General features: G+C 40.2%; 1 protein-coding gene across 44 annotated transcripts in view; it reads left to right on the forward strand.

Annotated features, from left to right (window-relative positions):
• Positions 1-18,600, forward strand: part of LOC101120733 (nuclear body protein SP140-like protein) — an 83,415-nt gene that overhangs the window by 50,293 nt on the left and 14,522 nt on the right. For 30 of the 44 annotated variants that reach the window (XM_060410458.1, XM_060410466.1, XM_060410465.1 and 27 more), the window contains 5 exons: positions 8,273-8,335; positions 10,050-10,136; positions 14,009-14,083; positions 15,718-15,822; positions 17,681-17,823. In XM_060410458.1, coding sequence (XP_060266441.1) covers positions 8,273-8,335; positions 10,050-10,136; positions 14,009-14,083; positions 15,718-15,822; positions 17,681-17,823 — 473 coding nt within the window. Of the gene's footprint in view, positions 1-8,272; positions 8,336-10,049; positions 10,137-14,008; positions 14,084-15,717; positions 15,823-17,680; positions 17,845-18,600 lie in introns of all 44 variants that reach the window. The other 14 variants (XM_042244363.2, XM_042244361.1, XM_027965288.2 and 11 more) reach the window with 1 other exon arrangement.

Genomic DNA, 18,600 nt, shown 5'->3' on the forward strand with positions numbered 1-18,600 from the left:
TAGAGAAATTTGACATTTTATATAGTAAGATCTATCAGGATTTTCCTTTATGGCTTCTAGGTTTTGTTTACAATATACAAAGATGTTTTCCAACTTGAAATTTTAAAAATACTTATATATGCTTCTAAAATATTTGAAGTACTTAATACTTTTAAATGTTTAAATCTATTATTCACAAAAGACTCACCTCTTTGTGTGTGATGTGAAATAGTAATTACAAGGAATAACACCAACTTTTTAAAAAATTGAAATATGCTAATGTACAATATTACATGTTATAGGTATATAATTTTGAAGGTTATACTCCATTTATGGTTATTATAAAATTTTGCTATATCCCCCATGATGTACAATATATGCTTATAGCTTATTGTATACCTAGTAGTTTATACCTCTTAATTCTCTGCCCCTAATTTGCCCCTCCCCTCTTACTTCTCCTCACTGGTAAGCATTAGTTTATTCTCTGTATCTGTGAGTCTGCTTCATTTTTGTTACATTCACTAGTTTGTTGTATTTTTAAGATTCCAGATAGAAGTTATATCATATAGTATTTGCCTTTCTCTATCTGACTTATTTCACTTAGCATGCTGCTGCTACTGCTGCTGCTAAGTCACTTCAGTCGTGTCCGACTCTGTGCGACCCCATAGACAGCAGCCCACCATTCTCTTCAAATCCATCCATGTTGACACAGATGGAAAAAATCTTCATTCTTTTTTATGGCTGAGTAATATTCCATGTGTGTCTATCTGTATCTATCTGTCTACCACATCTCCTTTTCCCATTCGTCTCTTGGTGGACACTTACATTGCTTCCATTTCTTGGCAATTATAAAAATGCTGCTGTGAATATTAGGGTACATGTATCTTTTCAAATGAGTGTTTTTGTGTTTTTTGTTTATGCATTCAGGAGTGGGGCTGCTATGTCATATGATAATTTTATGCTTAGTTTTCTGAAAAACCCCATATTGTCTTCCACAGAGGCTGTACCAGCTTGCATTCTTATAATAGCGTGTGGTGTTTCCCTTTTCTCCATGCTTTTGCTCACCTTGCTATTTGTGTTCTTTCTGATGAAAGCCATTCTGATAGGTGCAAGGTGGTTTTGATTTGCATTCTGAAGATCAGTGATGTTGAACATCTTTTCATGTGCCAGTGGATGCCAACACTATTTCCTTCATGATCTGAATGCCCTTTTGCATCTTTTCCTGTGTTCATGGATCTGTGTCTGATTCTACTCTGAGATACTGGTCTATTTAGTTTTAATGTGGTACCAAGTTGGTTTAATTATAATATTTAAAAGTAAAATTTTCTATTCCTACTTTATATATATATATATATATATATATATATATATTTTTTTTTTTTTCCAAAGAGAAAAGTAAAGAATAAAGTGAGGAGCAACAGAAAAGGGGATTTCAGAAGTCTGGTAAATCTGGCTCACTCATTGTGCATAAATTTTAGAATCAGTCAAGATTTCCTCCCTACACCTCCACAACTGCATTGGAACTTTGAAAAAATATTGAATTTGGAGCTTAGTTTGGGTAGATTTGAGGTTTTTACAAGAAGCATGAGCTCTTCACTTATTCAGGTCATCTTTTATGTTCTTCAACAAAGTTTGAGCTTTTGTAAATAGATCTTGCCAATTTTTACTTTCCTAGTCAGCTTTATTGACCTATAATTTCATATAATAGAATTTATCACTGTTAACGTATGACTGGGTTTTAACAGACTGACCTCATCAATTCTGTAGAATTTATTGAAGTTTCCTTTGCATCCTAATTTATGGTCAATCTTTGTGAATGTTCTGTGCCACTTAAAAATTATATTTGAACTATTTGTTGGGGTCTGGTTTCTTCCCATTTACACAGTCTTTATTAAGTATGACTTTGTTGTTTAATTCTTGCATCTTCTAAATTAGGCTATATTTGTTCCGTCAGGTTTGTATTTAAGTGTGGTAAACTCTCCCACATGACTGTCTGTGTATTTGACTCCTCACTATTCTATTATTTTACTTTAAATATTTTGAGGGTATTCATGACTGTATAACTTAATGAATTCTTTCTATTTATTGTTATACAGTGTTTCTCTTATCCCTACTAATGCTTTTGCTATTAAAATCTCTTTTTCTGGGTGCTGATAGTGTAATGTAAACTTAAATGTTTTACACTTTTTGATGCTTTTTACTTCTTTTACTTTAAGCCCATTTTTGAAGCTTTGTTTTATGCCTCTTTTAACAACACTTGGCTTCTTCTAATCTTCTCTGATCTTTTCTAAAATCCTAACTGTGTAATAGTTAAATTTTATTTGTTTACATTTGTTCTGATTCCTGATGTATGTCGACTTGTATATCACTGTTCATTTTTATTTTTCTGTGTTTTTGTGTCTCTTTCCTACACTCGAATGGATTGAGATAGAATTCTATATTCCACTTTTCTTCTCTGCTGGTTTAGAGACTAGAGATGAAATTTCTGTAATTTTTTTGACCATGCCCCATCCCCCAAAGATGACAAGGATTGTAGCCTGGATTCGCTGAAGACTGACCATCCATCTCTACTATTTAGCTATTAGTTAACATTTTATTTTAAATTTTCTTTTAATTATAATTTGGAAACTTATGATTTTTGCAGTTGACATCTACTTAAACACTTAAAAATCATTTTATGTACTTGGCATCTACTTAACCACTTAAAAATCATTTTATGTACTCATCACTGTTTCTTTTCTTTGATTTTGCTTTTTGTCTAGTTGAAATAAGTCATTTAGTTTTAATGAATGGCCTGTGAAAGTGAAAGTTGCTCAGTCGTGTCTGACTCTTTATGACCCCGTGGACTATGAAGTCCGTGGAATTTTCCAGGCCAGAATACTGGAGTGGGTAGCCTTTCCCTTCTCCAGAGGATTTTCCAACCCAGGAACTGAATCAGGGACTCCTGCATTGCAGGGGAATTCTTTACCAAGTGAGCTTTCAGGGAAGCCCTTTAAGTGGTAAATTTTTCAAGCGTTGTATGTGCAAATTTGTCTTTACTTTAATAGAATTTTTTTTCATGAAGTTAACAATTCTAGGTTGACATTTATTTTTCATCAGTACAATAAAGTGTTTACTACCTTGTCTTCCAGAATCTGTTTTGTGACTGACAAAAATTTCTCTTATTGTGATTGTCATTTCTTGGTAAATAACCTGTGCTTTCTCTCTAAAAGTTCTTTCTCCAACACGGAATCATGGAAAATTTAAATTTAGAGAAAACTTGGGAAATTTTTATAGTATAACCAGAATACTTTAATATAGATTCACAATTGACCTTGTACTGTTCTTGCTTTATCACATTTCTTTCAATCTATCCATTTCCTATATATCCACTAAGCCATCTTCAAGTTTGAAACATTCCAAAGATACAGATGTCAGTACTCTTTCCCCCAAATACTTTAATATGTACATCATTAACCAGAGTTCCATATTTATTTACAGTTCTTTATTTTTTTCTTTTGAAATAAAGTGTATAATAAAATGTACAAATACTAAGTGTACCATTGATGAGTTTTAATAGATTCAGTTCTCCCATATTATCCAAATGCTTATCAGGATACAGAACATGGCCATCACCCTGGAAACAACCCTTAAGCTCTTTCTGGGATATCCTTACTCCTTACTCATCAGCGGCAACCATTCTTCTTTTTTTTTTTTTTTCTTTTTTTGAAGATGATAATTTGGCTTGCTTTAAAACTTTTTTTTTGTTACAATGTTTTATTGTTTCCAGGATATTTTGTCCCCCCCCAAAAGACTTTAGGGGTGGTGTGATGTTTTTCACAAAGGCTAAAATGCAGTGGTAGCATTTCAGATATTAGCATGCATGAAGGCAGAAATATTTTTGCACTAGCACCCATCATCTTATTTTGTCTTCTTTTTTAAAGAAAATTTTTTGTTGCAAGATATTTGCTTCATAATATTTTGCTGGTTTCTGCCATACATCAACATGATATGTGATTTTGGAGCATATTCTCTTTTGGTATAAGTCTGTTCCACTCAGCAGAGTGTTTTTGAGATTTAGCCATATCGTTGAATGTATCAGTAGTTTGTATCAGTTTGTGACAAAGTAAGTTACATTGTATGACTATACCATATTTTGTGTATACCCTCTCCTTCTGATGGAGATCACTAGTGTTTCCAGGTTTTGGCTAATATGAAAAACCCGCAGTGAACACTGTTGTAGAAATCTTTCAGCGGCTCTATGTCTTTGTAACTCTCGTATAAATTCCTATAAATGAAATTGCTAAGATACAGAATAGGTGCATCAATTTTTTTCATCTCCCTAAATCCACTGAGGGGTTAGTAGTCCGGCACACACAGGCTGTGCCCAAGCTGAAGATACCCCAGCCGTGGAAGGGGCTGTTGTGCAGTCGCTAAGCTGTGTCTGACTCTTTGCGACCCCATGGGCTGTAGCATCCCAGGCTCCTCTGTCCTCCACTATCTCTTGGGAGTTTGCTCAGATTCATGTCCATTGAACCAGTGGTGCTGTCTAACCTTAGAAAGGGGCTACTAGCAAAACTGTACAGAACTTATCCAAGAGGGAGACATTATCTTATTAGCTGGAATTGAAGCAAAGTTTACTATCTTGGAATACCTCTAAGGAGGGAGACGTTCTCTGTTTTATATTGGTCAGGAAACAAATCTGCTCTCTGACCTGGAAGGCTACATTATCTCTAGCTTGCAAAGCTGTTTGTTCAAACATCCTTGGAAAGACTCTGAGGTATGTGGAAGTACCACAGAGAATCCCCACCCCCATAACAAATTCACCTCACACATCATGAGTATGTGCGTGCTAAGTTGCTTCAGTCCTGTCAGACTCTTTGCGACCCCATGGACTGTAGCCCGCCAGGCTCCTCTGTCCATGGGATCCTCCAGGCAAGAGTCCTAGAGTGGGTTGCCATGCCCTCCTCCAGGGGATCTTCGCAACCCAGGGATCGAACTTGCGACTCCTGTGACTCCTGCATTGAGAACAGATTCTTTACCACTGAGCCACTGGGGAGGCCCCATCTTACCCATCAGATTCTGGCAAATTTCCCCAAGGAGATAACACTGCATCAGCCATCCCAATTAATCCAACCAATGTAGGCTAGGACTAAGTCCATCCAATTTAGTTCCTGCTGCATTTAACGAGTTTCGTAAACCACAAATGCCTTGGGTCTCTAATGACCACCTCTGAAGTATAATTCTCCCTATTTAAATGGGGGAGGCAGGTGAATGCCTGGCTTTCATACAAGAAGTACAATTCCAAGGGTACACATGGTGTACCTGGAAGGGAAATATTTAAAGCGGTTGAGGTCCCCTAAAAGGGCATATATCAGCCAGGAGGAAGGTGGACAGTGTCTCCAGGGTGGGCCCTGGCCAACTGTAAGCTTTATAGTTTTCAGTTCTGTTCATTGTGTCGAGGCCTTGATTTGGAGGGTGGTCGCTTCCTGAGGGCCATCCTTCTGATCTGTCCTCTTTGTTCATGATGCCAACCAGATGGTGTTCATTCTCGACCCCCCATCATCGAATGACTGAGTGGGAATAGGGGTGTTGTCTGGAGGGATTCTGCATGGGCTGTGCAGACGCTGGGGCCAACCCTTTTTCTTGTATCTGGTGCAGCATGGCAGATTGAGTGTCTGTGTGGTGGGAGAGCTGTCCCGGCCTTTCTTCTGCGAGGGATTCAGGGAGATCCTGAAAGATAGATCTTGTTAGTGGTTCTCCATCCCCAGTACCTTCTAGAGTTTATGCCTGGAGTTTTCCTTTTCACTGACACAAAATCTCTACCATTCCAGTGGCTGGGCCTTCACATGTTTTTTCCCAATCATTTCTTATTCCCCTCTCAGATCTTTCATTCAGAAGAGTCGGATACAAACGGGATAAAGGCACTTTCACAAAACATAACCAGAACTGAATCTGAACCCCTTGGGCACTCCCAAGCTGTGCCTTCCAGGCTCATTGGGGACAGAAGGAGGCATTGTGCTCTAGAGTGTTGGAAAAGAATCCTGAGTTTTCAGGACTGACCTGTTTAACAGCATTAATCCCTCAGCGCCTTTGTCCTGATCATTATCCAGGAAGGAGTTGAGCCCTTTCAGAGGACAGCTGCCTTCAGTAACCAAAGAGCCTATAGAGGTGTGTGGATAGGAGGAGATGATGGATGTGGGCCAGAGAGTCAGTACAGTATAGAGATTTTTTGACACACGGCACATCTTTATCAGAGTGCAGTGGTCCTGGGAGCCCAGCTCGATACCCTTGAATTTGTAGGGCCACAGTGGTGTGGCCAGAATCAGCCAGGAGCAGGCAGAGGCAAAACCCCTTGCCATGTGGCTCCTCTCATGTGAGACAAATGGGTCAGCTTCTAGCAGGAGTCATGAGCCTGACCATCAGCCATAACGCTGGCGTCAGAATCATGGGGTCAGCCTCCGCTGGTAGAGATCAGGCATCTGGGAATTTCCCTGAGGGGCCTGGGCCAGTCAGTCACGCTGCAGCTCATTTCCACCATCACTAGCCCAGAGACTGGTGTTCCTACTCCGCCAGCGTCTGTAGTTCTCCACATGGCGCACCAAGCATGTAGCTCATGTAGGGGAGCAGAATCATCCTATTTCCTCCAGCAGAGAAGTGACCACAGCTGCTTAGGTTCTGCCAACCTGGCTCTGAGACAGCAGCCCAGTGCACTTCAGTTGTCAGCTGAGCCACACGCCAGGGCACCAGGCCTCCGGGGATTCCTGGGGAACTGAAGACCCCAGCGAGGCGGAGATTTGCTTTAGGCTGTGAAGTAGAGTACAAAGCCGAGGTGCTTCTGGCAAAGCCCCTGCATTCTTCCCTTTAATTGATTATAGTTGATTTACAGTACTGTGTTAGTTTCAGGTATACAGCAAAGTGATTCAGTTATAAATATATATTTCAGATAATAAGAATCTGAAATATATGTATATTCTTTTCCATTATAGATGTTGGCATAGTTCCCTGTGCTATATGGTAAATCCTTCCCGTTTATCTATTTTGTATATACTAGTATCTGTTAATCCCATAAGTAACCATAAGTTTGTTTGTGTCTATGAGTATATTTCTGTTTTATTTGTATCAGTTTTTTTAGATTCCACATATAAGTGATAGCATATGATATTTGTCTTTCTCTGACTTATTACACTTAATATGACTATCTCTAGTCCATCTATGTTGCTGCCAAGTGTCATTATTTCATTCTTTGTTATGGAAAAGTAATATTCCATTATATCTATATATATTACTATATATGTATATATATATCACTTCTTAATCCATTCCTCCCTTGATGCACATTTATGTCGCTTTCATGTTTTGGCTATTATAAATAGTGCTGCTAAGAACATTGGGGTGCGTGTGTCTTTTTGAGTTAGAGTTTTCATCTTTTCTGGGTATATGCCCAGGAGTGGGGTTGAACTCCAGCATTCCTGAATATACCATTTCCATTTGAAGAGCAAGGCTTTTTGGTCCTTCCTGCCTTGTAAGTCAGGACTGAGCTACTTGCCCAGCACCAATGGTCTCACGTTCACACATTTTCATATCTCTCACGGGAAAGCAAAACCCAACACAAAACCCAGTGTGGTCCCTTAATTTCCTCTGGGAATTTCAGGTGCTGTATTTTTTTGAATATTTATTCATTTGGCTGCATTAGGCCTTAGTTGTGGCTCTCGGGATCTTCGATCTTCATTGCAGTGTGCGTGGTCTTTAGTTGTGACATCTAGTTCCCTGACCAAGGGTCAAACCCAGGTCCCCTGCATTGGGAGCATGGAGTCTTAGCCACTGGACCACCAGGCAGATCAGGCGCCTGGGCATTATAGTCACTCAGGCATTATATTAAATATAAGTGAGAGAGTTTTATTACTACTGCAAGAGTACAGAGATTATTTAATGGCAACTCCACATCAAAGTTGAGAATGCCTCCTGAGTTGGGCACAGTATATTATCCATGTGTACATTTCAATTTACATGAAAATACTTGAAAAGGGAATGAATTTGTATATAACCACAGCAATAATCATTCAGTCTAAGGTATCAGTGAGAGTTTATTTTCTAATTTTTAAAAAAAATTTTCCAAAAGAGGGTCATCTTCTAGAGTCTCCCAGAGTAAAATACAGCTCAGAATCAACCTCACACTGGTACACTGGTAGTTAAGAAGTTTGCCCCAGTCTTGTGAACTAATGTCTGAAAAAATACTTGAAAATTACTGATATATAAGTTTTTGAAAATTATATTTACAGCTCTAAGTAATTAACTTTATAATTTTTTTAAGGAAAAAAGAAAGGGCATTCCTGGACAAGAGTAAAAGCAAAGAGGAGAAATGTATATCGAAAAGGTAAGCAGTGAAGTGGTCCTACCTGTTTAGTTCGTAAGGCACTGCTTACTGTATTCTTGAAGCCTTCAGTTTCTTGAGGACACTAATAGTTTTCTAGCTAATGTGTCAGTTAGGATACAGGCCAAGACGCTGTAACAAAGAAACTGCCATATACGTTGGCTTCAACAAAACAGTTTATATTTCATGTGTGCAGTAGTACAGAGCTAAATAGTACAGTCACTGCTCTCCTCACTATATGGCTTCTTTCCTAGGTCAAGAAATTAGTATTAATTTGGAGAGATGTTCCAAAGAAGCCCAAATGAACAAAGCAGACTATATGTGCATGTGTGTGCAAGCGTGTGTGTGTTAAATATGTGTGTGAGCATTATGTGTTTTTATACCTCTATAGATCCTTATTTATACATATTTATCAATCTATATATAGAGGGAGATACAGATATAGATACATGGGAAAATTAATGTCAGTACATCCAGAAGAACATATGCAGTAGTCGTTGGAATATAGGTGATGTTTATATTTTTATGTTTTTTAAAGTTATATGTATAAATTCAAAATATTAAACGTGTTCAACTATTGTAATGGAAGTGTTATTTAAATAGCAAAATATGCAAAAAGAAAGGTCTAACAGGATATCTTTGAACAAGGTAACTGTGGCTTTCTCCAGATTGTGATACTTCAGGCAATTTTTATTTTCTGAGTTTTCAGTAATGTATATGTATTACTTCTCATCAGACCCATGAAATCTTATTTATTTTAGTAGCAGTTTAAGGGACACTCTTCCTCTAGACAATGAGGACTAGACTTCATTTCCCACATGATTTCCAGGGCTTGTTTTGGCCACACCCTGTGTCGTATGGGATCTTGCTTCCCTGACCAGGGATCAAACTCACACCCACTGCATTATAAGCTTGAAGTCTTAACTACTGGACTCCCAGGGAAGTCCCTGATTTCCAATATTTGAGTCAGTAGATCTATGTAAGATTTTAGAGTCCAGTGAAAATTTATTATTTGTCACCAATATATATATCTTATGTTCTTGCCAATTTCCATGGCTGCCCTATTAGTGAATGTGTATAATACTGTTCAAAAAGAAAAAAAAAAAGTGGTTGCATCCATTTTAAGAATGATTTATTTTCAAAACACTAAATATTTGTATTTAATCCTTTTAACATTTTCATTTAGGTCTTTGTGTCCACAGATCAATTCTAAACCACATTTCCCCTAAGGGTAGTGAAATCTTATACACAATTTAAAAGTCATCCCTCATAAACAGAAAATGCTCTGAACACCTGCTTGAGATCCCTTGCCATAACTTTCTTTCTTGTCTGAGTGCATAGTTTAGGGGGTGTTCAGAATTAAAACCAGTACCCATTGCTTTTCTTTTTGGATACTTCTGAATTGAACTTTTTGTTTTCAACACACGGTCAATGGTAGATTGATACGTTTTAGTGTATTTTTACAATTAGACAGCCATAAGGTATGGTAGCTTGTAATATACAACTTATAGAACACTTTTGAGAAACTGTAACACTTGACCTTCACATGTGTTATGGAGGAAGAGACAGAGAGAATTAAACAGAATTTCATGGGTTTCTGGCTCCTAATTGGCATTTTCCCCACTGTCTTATACTCTCTCTCATAATATTTCTCACTTGCTTTTCATCTCACATTGTCAGCTGTTTTTTGTATAACTCTGTATTTTCCCCTGCCTAGCCCTAGACAACAGCAAAGCTGCTGGCCAACCGGCCCCAAGTGGAAAGAAGGTGAAGATGAGTCTGCAGGACCCTGCCAAGATCAGGAGTAAGACTGTGACACTTCTATTTTGCCCTGAAGGATCAATAGAAATTTTGCCATGCTTTTGAGGAACACAGATCCTCCCCAACACATTTTTTTTTCCTAGTCAACCTTACCAGTCAATTTGACTGCCATGAAATCTAGAAAGCAAGCCCATTTGAAGCCAGCTTTATAAATTGTTTGCACTTATATCATAGCTCTTATCTGCCCAGGATCTAATTTTTTTCCTCTTAGTTTTATCTGTTTTCACAAAAATTCCTTTATCTTCATCTTTGGTTTATTAAAATGGTTAGACTTTATAAACTGTAAGTAGAAAGCAAGTTCATTCTTTCATTGCCCTTTCAAATCAATCTATCAGTTAAGTTTTTCCTATTTGGGAGCAGGTCATAGAGCTTTCGTGTTCCCTTTTCACAGGAATAAGAGTCTTTTCCAGTTACTGAGGGTCCTTTCTAGCCTGGTATTAAGACTAGCTTTTTCTCCAATTCAAAGCACCTCCACTCTTTCCTCCTGAGTAAGCTTGGTCTGAAATACCTATGAAGAGGCAGCATAATTCGGTCTTTTCTCACTCTCGCTTGGCTCTATTCCAACTCAGGAACTGCTAGTCTGAGTCATTCAGGCTTGGGAAAGTGGATGAGAGAGGAGAGATCCGATGCGGTAGCATCTTACCTGGCAGGCACAGCTGTGAGTTGACACTGTGGAGAAAAGCCCACAGTCACTAGCTCTTTTCTCCATGAGATGCTCTCATCAACTTGGTGGTGGGGGAAGAGATGAGGTCAGGCCATGAGCTTGAAGTTTTGGGAAAGAAACATAGTGTGTATATGAAGGCAGATTTAGTACCTCCATAACCTGTTCCACCGAAACTTTGAATGTCACCTATCTGGTTCAGTCCATTGCCTTCAGATGTGGGCATCTTCCTGCTTGGAAGTAGGGCGACCAACTCAACCCGGTTTGCTGAGGACCTTCTGAGTTCTGCCACTTTAAGTCCCACATCTTGGGTACCCCTTAGTCCTGAACAGGCTGGGGCACTTGGTCATACTTTTTGGCACTTAGTGATTTGTTCTCAACTTTTGGGACTTAGTACTACTAAGATTTTGAGAAAACAGTATTAAATTTAAAATTGTCACATTTTCTTCTAGAGGTTAATACCAACCACTTGGTTGGTTGCCGTTTAGTCTCTAAGTCGTGTCCAACTCTTTGGCAACCACATGGACGCAGCCTGCCAGGCTCCTCTGTCCATGGGATTTCCAAGGCAGCAACATTGGAGTGGCTTGCCATTTCCTTCTCCAGGGGATCTTCCCAGCCCAGGGACTGAACCCACATCTCATGCATTGCAAGCATATTCTTTACCACTGAACCACCAAGGAAGCCAATACTAACCATAACAATAAAAAAAAAAAAACAACCTTAGATTATAATCTCCTATCCAAGTACTAACCAGGCCTGACCGTGCTTAGCTTCCAAGATTAGGTAAGATCAGATGTGTTCAGAGTGGTATGGCTATAGACCTATATTATAACCCAACTGCTATAATATGTATTAGGGTTTGTTATAGAGCTTCAGTGTTATTAAATGGGTACTATACCCTGGGGACATAGAAATAGCTAAATCCTGCCTTGATAAGCCAATCCATTTTGAAAGTAAAATACCATAGTGCTATATTATGAAGCAGTGGGTTTTAAGCTCAAAATTTCCTTTTACTAGAAGCTCCAAAAACTAGACTGGAGTGCAGTGTATTTTATTGTTCTCCTTACAGATAGTAGGCTAACGGATTTGATGGCTTCTCTGGTGGTGCTAGTGGTAAAAAATCCGCTTTCCAATGCAGGAGACATAAGACTTGGGTTCGATCCCTGGCTGGGGAAGATCCCCTGGAGGAGAGCATGGCAACCCACTCCAGTATTCTTGCCTGGACAATCCCATGGACAGAGGAGCCTGGTGGGCGACAGTACATAGGGTCACAAAGAACAAAGAACAGGACTTGACTGACTGAAGCGACTTACACACATACACACACACAGACACGCGCGCGCGCGCGCACACACACACACACACAACTACAACACACCAATTATCCAGGAAAGGCATAATCAGTGAGCGACAGACAGAGAGAAAGAAAGAGCTCTACAGTTGCTGGACTGTCCAAGGTTGCGATTAGAGCTTTAGTGCCAAGCTGAGCCGGAATTCAGAAGAGGCAAGGATGAGATACCTGGATCTCTTCTCACTGGGCTGTATGCATGGACCTTTAGAAGCAGAGGGAGGAATGAGAAAGAGGGGCAGAAATATCCCGGTTTTCTAGAGCATTCTACCACTTTGGCATCTTTAGGGCTTCCCTGGCGGCTCAGACAGTACAGAGTCTGCCTGCAATGGGGGAGACCCAGGTTCGATCCCTGGGTCAGGAAGATGCCCTGGAGGAGGAAATGGCAACCCACTCCAGTATTCTTGCCTGGAAAATCCCATGGATGAAGGAGACTGGCAGGCTAGAGACCATGAGGTCGCAAAGAGTTGGACACAACTGAGCGGCTTCACTTTCTTTCTTTCTTTCTTTGGCATCTTGGGTGAGCGAGGAGGTGAGGAGAGCCTTGAGAGCCATACCTGGCTGGATGGCCTTCCGCTGTGTGGTGGACCCACCTTCCAGAGGAAGAAAGTAAGAGGAAGTCAAAAGATTAGTCCACCTCTTTAAGAACCGCATTTCTACGTTTTTAGTGGTTCTCCCTGGCCCACAGCTATTACTTTTCTTCTATTGGATTGGCCAAAAAGCTCATTCAAGGTTTTCTGTACATTTACAACCTGGATGAACTTTTTCGGCCAACCCAATACTTTCTTACAGAAGTTTATAAATCTCTGTAGGCCTCTTCCTTGAGCTCATATGACCCTGTTAAATAATAACAGGGTGACCACTTTCAAGGTTGTTGTAAGTTGTAGACCTTCTGATAAAGTCTAATCATCAAGATTTGTCCCATAGGGCCATTTTGATCTTAGGAATTGAAAATTTTCTCAGTAACTGTTTAGTCTTAAGACCAGTAAGTAAGACCAGAAAGTAAGATTATTCTACCAACCATTGGATCCACTTTGGGTCTGATATATGCTCATAATCTACTTAGAGTTTATAGCACTTAGGAAGGAGTAGTCTGGAAAATATTTCTTCCTGGAGTCTGAATTACCCTTCCCACCAGATGGTGGTCGTTGGATGGTGGGCACTGAACTCAGAAAGAAGGAAATGAATTTATCTTCCTACCTTAGAAAATAAAGCACATGTGAATGATAGCAAACTTTGAGATACATATCCACAGCCAATTAACTTGTAAATGGCAGGACATTCTCTGCTGCAATATTTACTGAGTCCATTCTTAGTTACTATGTGAAATCAAGGTTTGGGAGGACTCTTGGTTAGCATTCTTCTTCTTAGTTTCTTAGATTCCAATGTCTTTGTCTAAGCTCAGATGGACAAAACTCTTGGTTACATTACTAACACTTTGGATACAAATGCACAAATAGCTTCATTCCAGGTGATGTGTATGACATATGTCTCACCTGCAAAGCCTGCCATAGGGTTTCCTATAACTCATTTCCCTTAATTGTGCATTAGTAGATGTACGATTGGCATCTATTAAACAGTTAACACATGGCTGCTTGGGATAGAAGTAAAATGCTGATATTGATTTCTTTTTTGGTTTACTAATGTGTGACAATGAAAAGTAAAATATAAGTCTAAAATTTGCCATCTAATTCTCGGTAGCTTAAAGACTAGGAATGATATATTTTTCTTTGTGCATTAGATAGGCTTCCGGGAAATCACATTTCAGTGGAAATTCTGAAAAGCACTAATGGATGCTATGCAGCTGCATGTCTGTGACTACGATTCTGTTTTTCTATTTCCTCAGGGAGAAGGAGAAGCAGACCTAGAATCCGCTCTACTCAAAATAACAGAACCCCACGGAGAAGAGCTAAGTCAAGAGGTAAGGAAGAAAAAGGAAATATTGTCTCAATAATTAGGCAGCTAATTTGCTGTTTTGCACTCAGTTTTTATTGATAAATCTATCTCCCTAATTGCTTTATGCAGCTTTACTAACAGAAAAAGTTTATGATTTGGTTCAAAATGTGCCTGGATGAAAAAGAAGATAATTTCGCAAACAAGTAACTTGGTGACAGATCTAAACCAGACCCCGTGGGTCCAATGGCTATCACAGTGATGTTCTCCCTGCTGAACTGATCACTTTTAAGACGGAAATAGTCTGTTTGCACATGAAGGGCACATACACAACCCACACATTATTTAACCGGCCCTTCTCTTGCTACACAGAAAGTCAGAGGTTGCACACCATGGGTAGCCTGGAGTGGTGGTCAGAAGTGTATCATCCTCTTCTGATTGTGTAGGCTTGGGCCTGTCACTTGACTGCTTTCCCTTCAGTTTCTTCATCTGTAAAGTAAGAGGGTGAATTAGGCCAGCCATCCTTCACAGCCCATCCCAGTTCTCATGGTCTGCTATCTCGAAAGTGGACCATGGACAGCTCCCCCTCCTCCCATGGTGGCTCTAAAACATTGACTGCAGGGTCAGGATCAGTTACACAGCCTCCTTGAGCTAGTTTATTCAAAGACCTTTCACCCCCACTTCTGTGGACTCAGTCTCCAGCAGCCCTCTCCCCATGTAACTAGCAGATTATTCTAGAGCCTCCTGAACTCCTCTTTTAGCTAAGGAGAGAGCTGATATGAGAAAGAAGCATGAAACAAAGCAGAGAGTACAAAGAGAAGGCAGACGTCACCTCCATTCGGTTCCCCCATCATTGCCCTCTCTGCTCACTCAGCCAGACCTGACATAGATGCAGATAGAGTCTCTCATTTTGCTCCAGCTGCTTAACTGTGGTGAAATAGTTGGAGGATTCCCTTCAATGAGGAAAGAAAGAACTTTTTTTTCCTTTCCTTTTGGCTTTGAGGCATGCGGGATCTTGGTTCCAAGACTGGCTATTGAACCTGTGCCCCATGCATAGAGTCTTAACCATTAAACTGCCAGGGAAGCCCCAGGGCTCCCTGCAGAACATGATGCAGCTATATGCTTCGTTGTTGTATGAGAATCAGTGAGGCTGACTGGATTGGGAGCTAAGACAGTTTTACTGAAGCCTGATTTTTTTACTAACACATTCAGTTTTGTGTGAAACTTGAGGGATGAGTTAGAGGTAGATGTTCTGTAGTTATGTATTGAAAATGCCACTTGGGAGAAGGGCTTTGACTCCAGTGGTGGTGGTTTAGTCACTAAGTTGTGTCTGACTGTTGAGACCCCCATGGACTGTGGCCTGCCAGGCTTCCCTATCCATGGGATTTCCCAGGCGAGAATACTGGAGTCGGTAGCCATTTTCTTCTCCAGGGGATCTTCCTGACCCAGGGATCGAACCCACGTCTCCTGCATTGGCAGGTGGTCTCCTGCATTGCAGGTGGATTCTTTCCCAACTGAGCTACCAGGGAAGCCGTTGACTCTAGAGATTTGTGGTATAAAGCTTTCTACGTCCCTTCATACCTTTATAGGAACAAAGTCATCATGGGAGAAGTGGTACGGGTGCAACTGAAAATGAGACCATGAAGGAATCTTCTCTTTCAGGGAAAAGAAAGTACACATACGAGCATGTGGATTTTCACTCTCCGATAATTCCTGTGACCTGTGGTAAGGTGAAAGGAAAGTTACACAAGAAGAAGTTGAAAGTCGGTGAGTTTTAAGGTCTACTATGCAGCGCCTATCTGAGGGAATCTTGAGAAGTCATGGGATTACCTATGTGAATTACACATAGTTGAAGGAATGGGGGCCACCATTTTGCTTGAGAGAAGGAGGAAGGGATACCTAGGTTAATATTTTCATACTTTAAGAAATCATACACATTAGGTGCTCACTCCCAAGTGGACGTGTCCACAAGGAAGCCAACGAACCAAAGAGAAGTGAATCAGAAATAAAAGGGTCGAGGCTCTCAGTTCCCACCTTCATGTCCTTTCTCCCTCGGGATGATTATCACCAGAGCAGATGCTTGATGTAATGAGGACCAGCAAAGAATTCAGAATCAGATAACCTGAGTCCCAGCCTCTCCTGTGCCATGAGGAACTGATTCGTCTGAGTAGAGAATGGGACCTTTCTGAGCCTGAAATTCTTCATCTAAAAAGGAAATCATTAAAACCTGCTTCATGGTATAGCTGTCAGGAATTAATTTACATCATTGATATAAAGTATTAGTAAACAGCTTAACCGAGATACAATTCACCACTCAGCATGTACAATTCAATGTTGAATTTTGTTTGTATATTCACAAGATGGTTTAACTATCACCACAATCGCATTATAGAATATTTTTGTCAGAATACTTTCCCACTAAAGGAAACTCCATGTCTCTTAGTAATCAATGCCCAGTCTCACACTCACCCCACCACCCACCCCTCAACTGGCTAATCTATTTTCTGCTCCATCAATTGGCCTATTCTCAGTATTTCATGGAAAATGCAATCAGGTAATGTGTGCCATTTTGTGACTGGCTCTCTCTCTTATGATGATAATTTCAAGGTTCATCCATGTAATGGCATGTATTAGTACTTCATTCTTTCTTACTGCCACATAATATAATATTCCATGGTATGGATATACCGTATTTTATTTAGCTATCCATCAGTCTGGATTGTTTCCACTCTTTTACAAATAATGCTAATTTGAACATTCATGTTCTAGTTTTTGTGTGAACAGTCTTTAATTCTTTCCAGTATATACCTAGGAGTGAAATTGCTGGTTCCTGTGATAATTCCATATTTGACCCTACTGAGGAAATATCAACGTGTTTTCTACAGTGGCTGTAGTATTTTATTTTCCCACCAGCAATATATGAGAGTTCCAATTTCTCTGTTTCCATGCCAACACTTGTTACTGTCTAATTTTTCTAAGCCAGCCGTCTTAGTGGATGTGAGATGGTATCTCATGGTTTGGCTGCGCTTTTCTCTAATGACTAATGATGCTAACATATGATTATCTTTTATACAGAACTTAAATTTTCCATCGGATAGCATTTCACAGTTACTTTTAACACCAGCTATCCATGATTTTGGGGATGGGAAATCTCTGCTCAATAATGCCATTGAACTGGGCAGAAAGTGTGATAAAGGGCACAGATGCTGCTCTGGTGCCATTCTGAGCCACAAGGTACCCATCGGAGAACTCAGTCCCAACCCGAGTTTATGCTCCCATGGGCCCAAGGTCCTCTCCCTGGCAAACTGAAATGCTCTCACACTTCAAAGTCACTTGCTTTTCCTTTTCAGGTGATTTTAAAATACTTTTAAAAGGTTGATTTTTATGGTAATTATCATTTTTGTTGTTGTTGCACATCCATTAAAGAAATGTTGCCGCAAGGCAGTGAATCTCCTGTGAGGGGACTTGGAGGCTAGATGTGGGGATTCTGAAGCCTGAAAGGGGAGGCCAGACTCTCCTGTTTTAGATCTTGAGCCTAAACTGAGTGTGTCCAGATCCAGTGTGGTGGGCGCCCACCTTCTGAAAACAAGGAAGGCTGAAGATGAATTTTACCCTGGTCTTACAGGAGCCTGGGTGAAGTGTATACAGAGTGAAAATGGAGACTGGTTCACCCCCAGGGAATTTGAAATCAAAGGCGGCCGCGGAAGATCAAAGAATTGGAAGCTCAGTATTCGCTGTGGAGGGAGGCCCCTGCGATGGCTGATGGAGGTATTCTGGGGGCCAAGACAGGTGTGACTTTCCTTGTTGTGCCCCAAGAATAAGGCCACTATTTGCTCACCAAATATTTGTTGAGTTATCACGAAAGCTCAGATGCCTCTGAGGTTATCCTCTCACCTGGGGAGAGTGTTCCACATTCCTGACCTCAGTACAACATAGCACATCATTGCCGTGAAAGAGGCAGGAAATTCCACTGCCTTTGTCAGGATGGAATAGTAGTTCGGAGGAGGGAAGGATCATTCTGACTCAGGTGAATGTAGTCAACTTTATGCACTGGAAGAAGACAGTTTACAATCAAACAGGTAGGAAAAAGGTATTCCAGAGAAGGAAAGATGTGAAAACCAGAATCATGCCTAGTGGGTTGAGACGACATACTGTATATAATGAGGCATAATCCATCAATTCAATTGCAGTTGTTTGTAGAGGAATTTAATGCCAGGCTAAAGTGTTTAAACTCATAGACAATGCAGAATCAATGAAGTCTTCTGAGATATGAAATGACATTTTTAGAATGGTGTTTTAGATGGCCAAGGGACACTGAAATGACTCCAGGGTCTTTTCAGCTCAAGAAACCTACACCCAACATGCAGTGCTCAACTCAAATGCTCTTCTTCCCTGAATATCCCCTGACCAACTTGGCCCTGACCATTTCTTCCCTGAGCTTCCTCAGCCCATTACTAGGATCTTCTTATAGTTTTACTCTTATCCTTTCACGCATTGTTTTTTCTGTGTCCATCTTTGTGTGTCCAAGATTGTTGAGAATGTCTG

This window comes from Ovis aries, chromosome 2, assembly GCF_016772045.2.
Source record: "Ovis aries strain OAR_USU_Benz2616 breed Rambouillet chromosome 2, ARS-UI_Ramb_v3.0, whole genome shotgun sequence".
Lineage (NCBI taxonomy): Eukaryota > Metazoa > Chordata > Mammalia > Artiodactyla > Bovidae > Ovis > Ovis aries.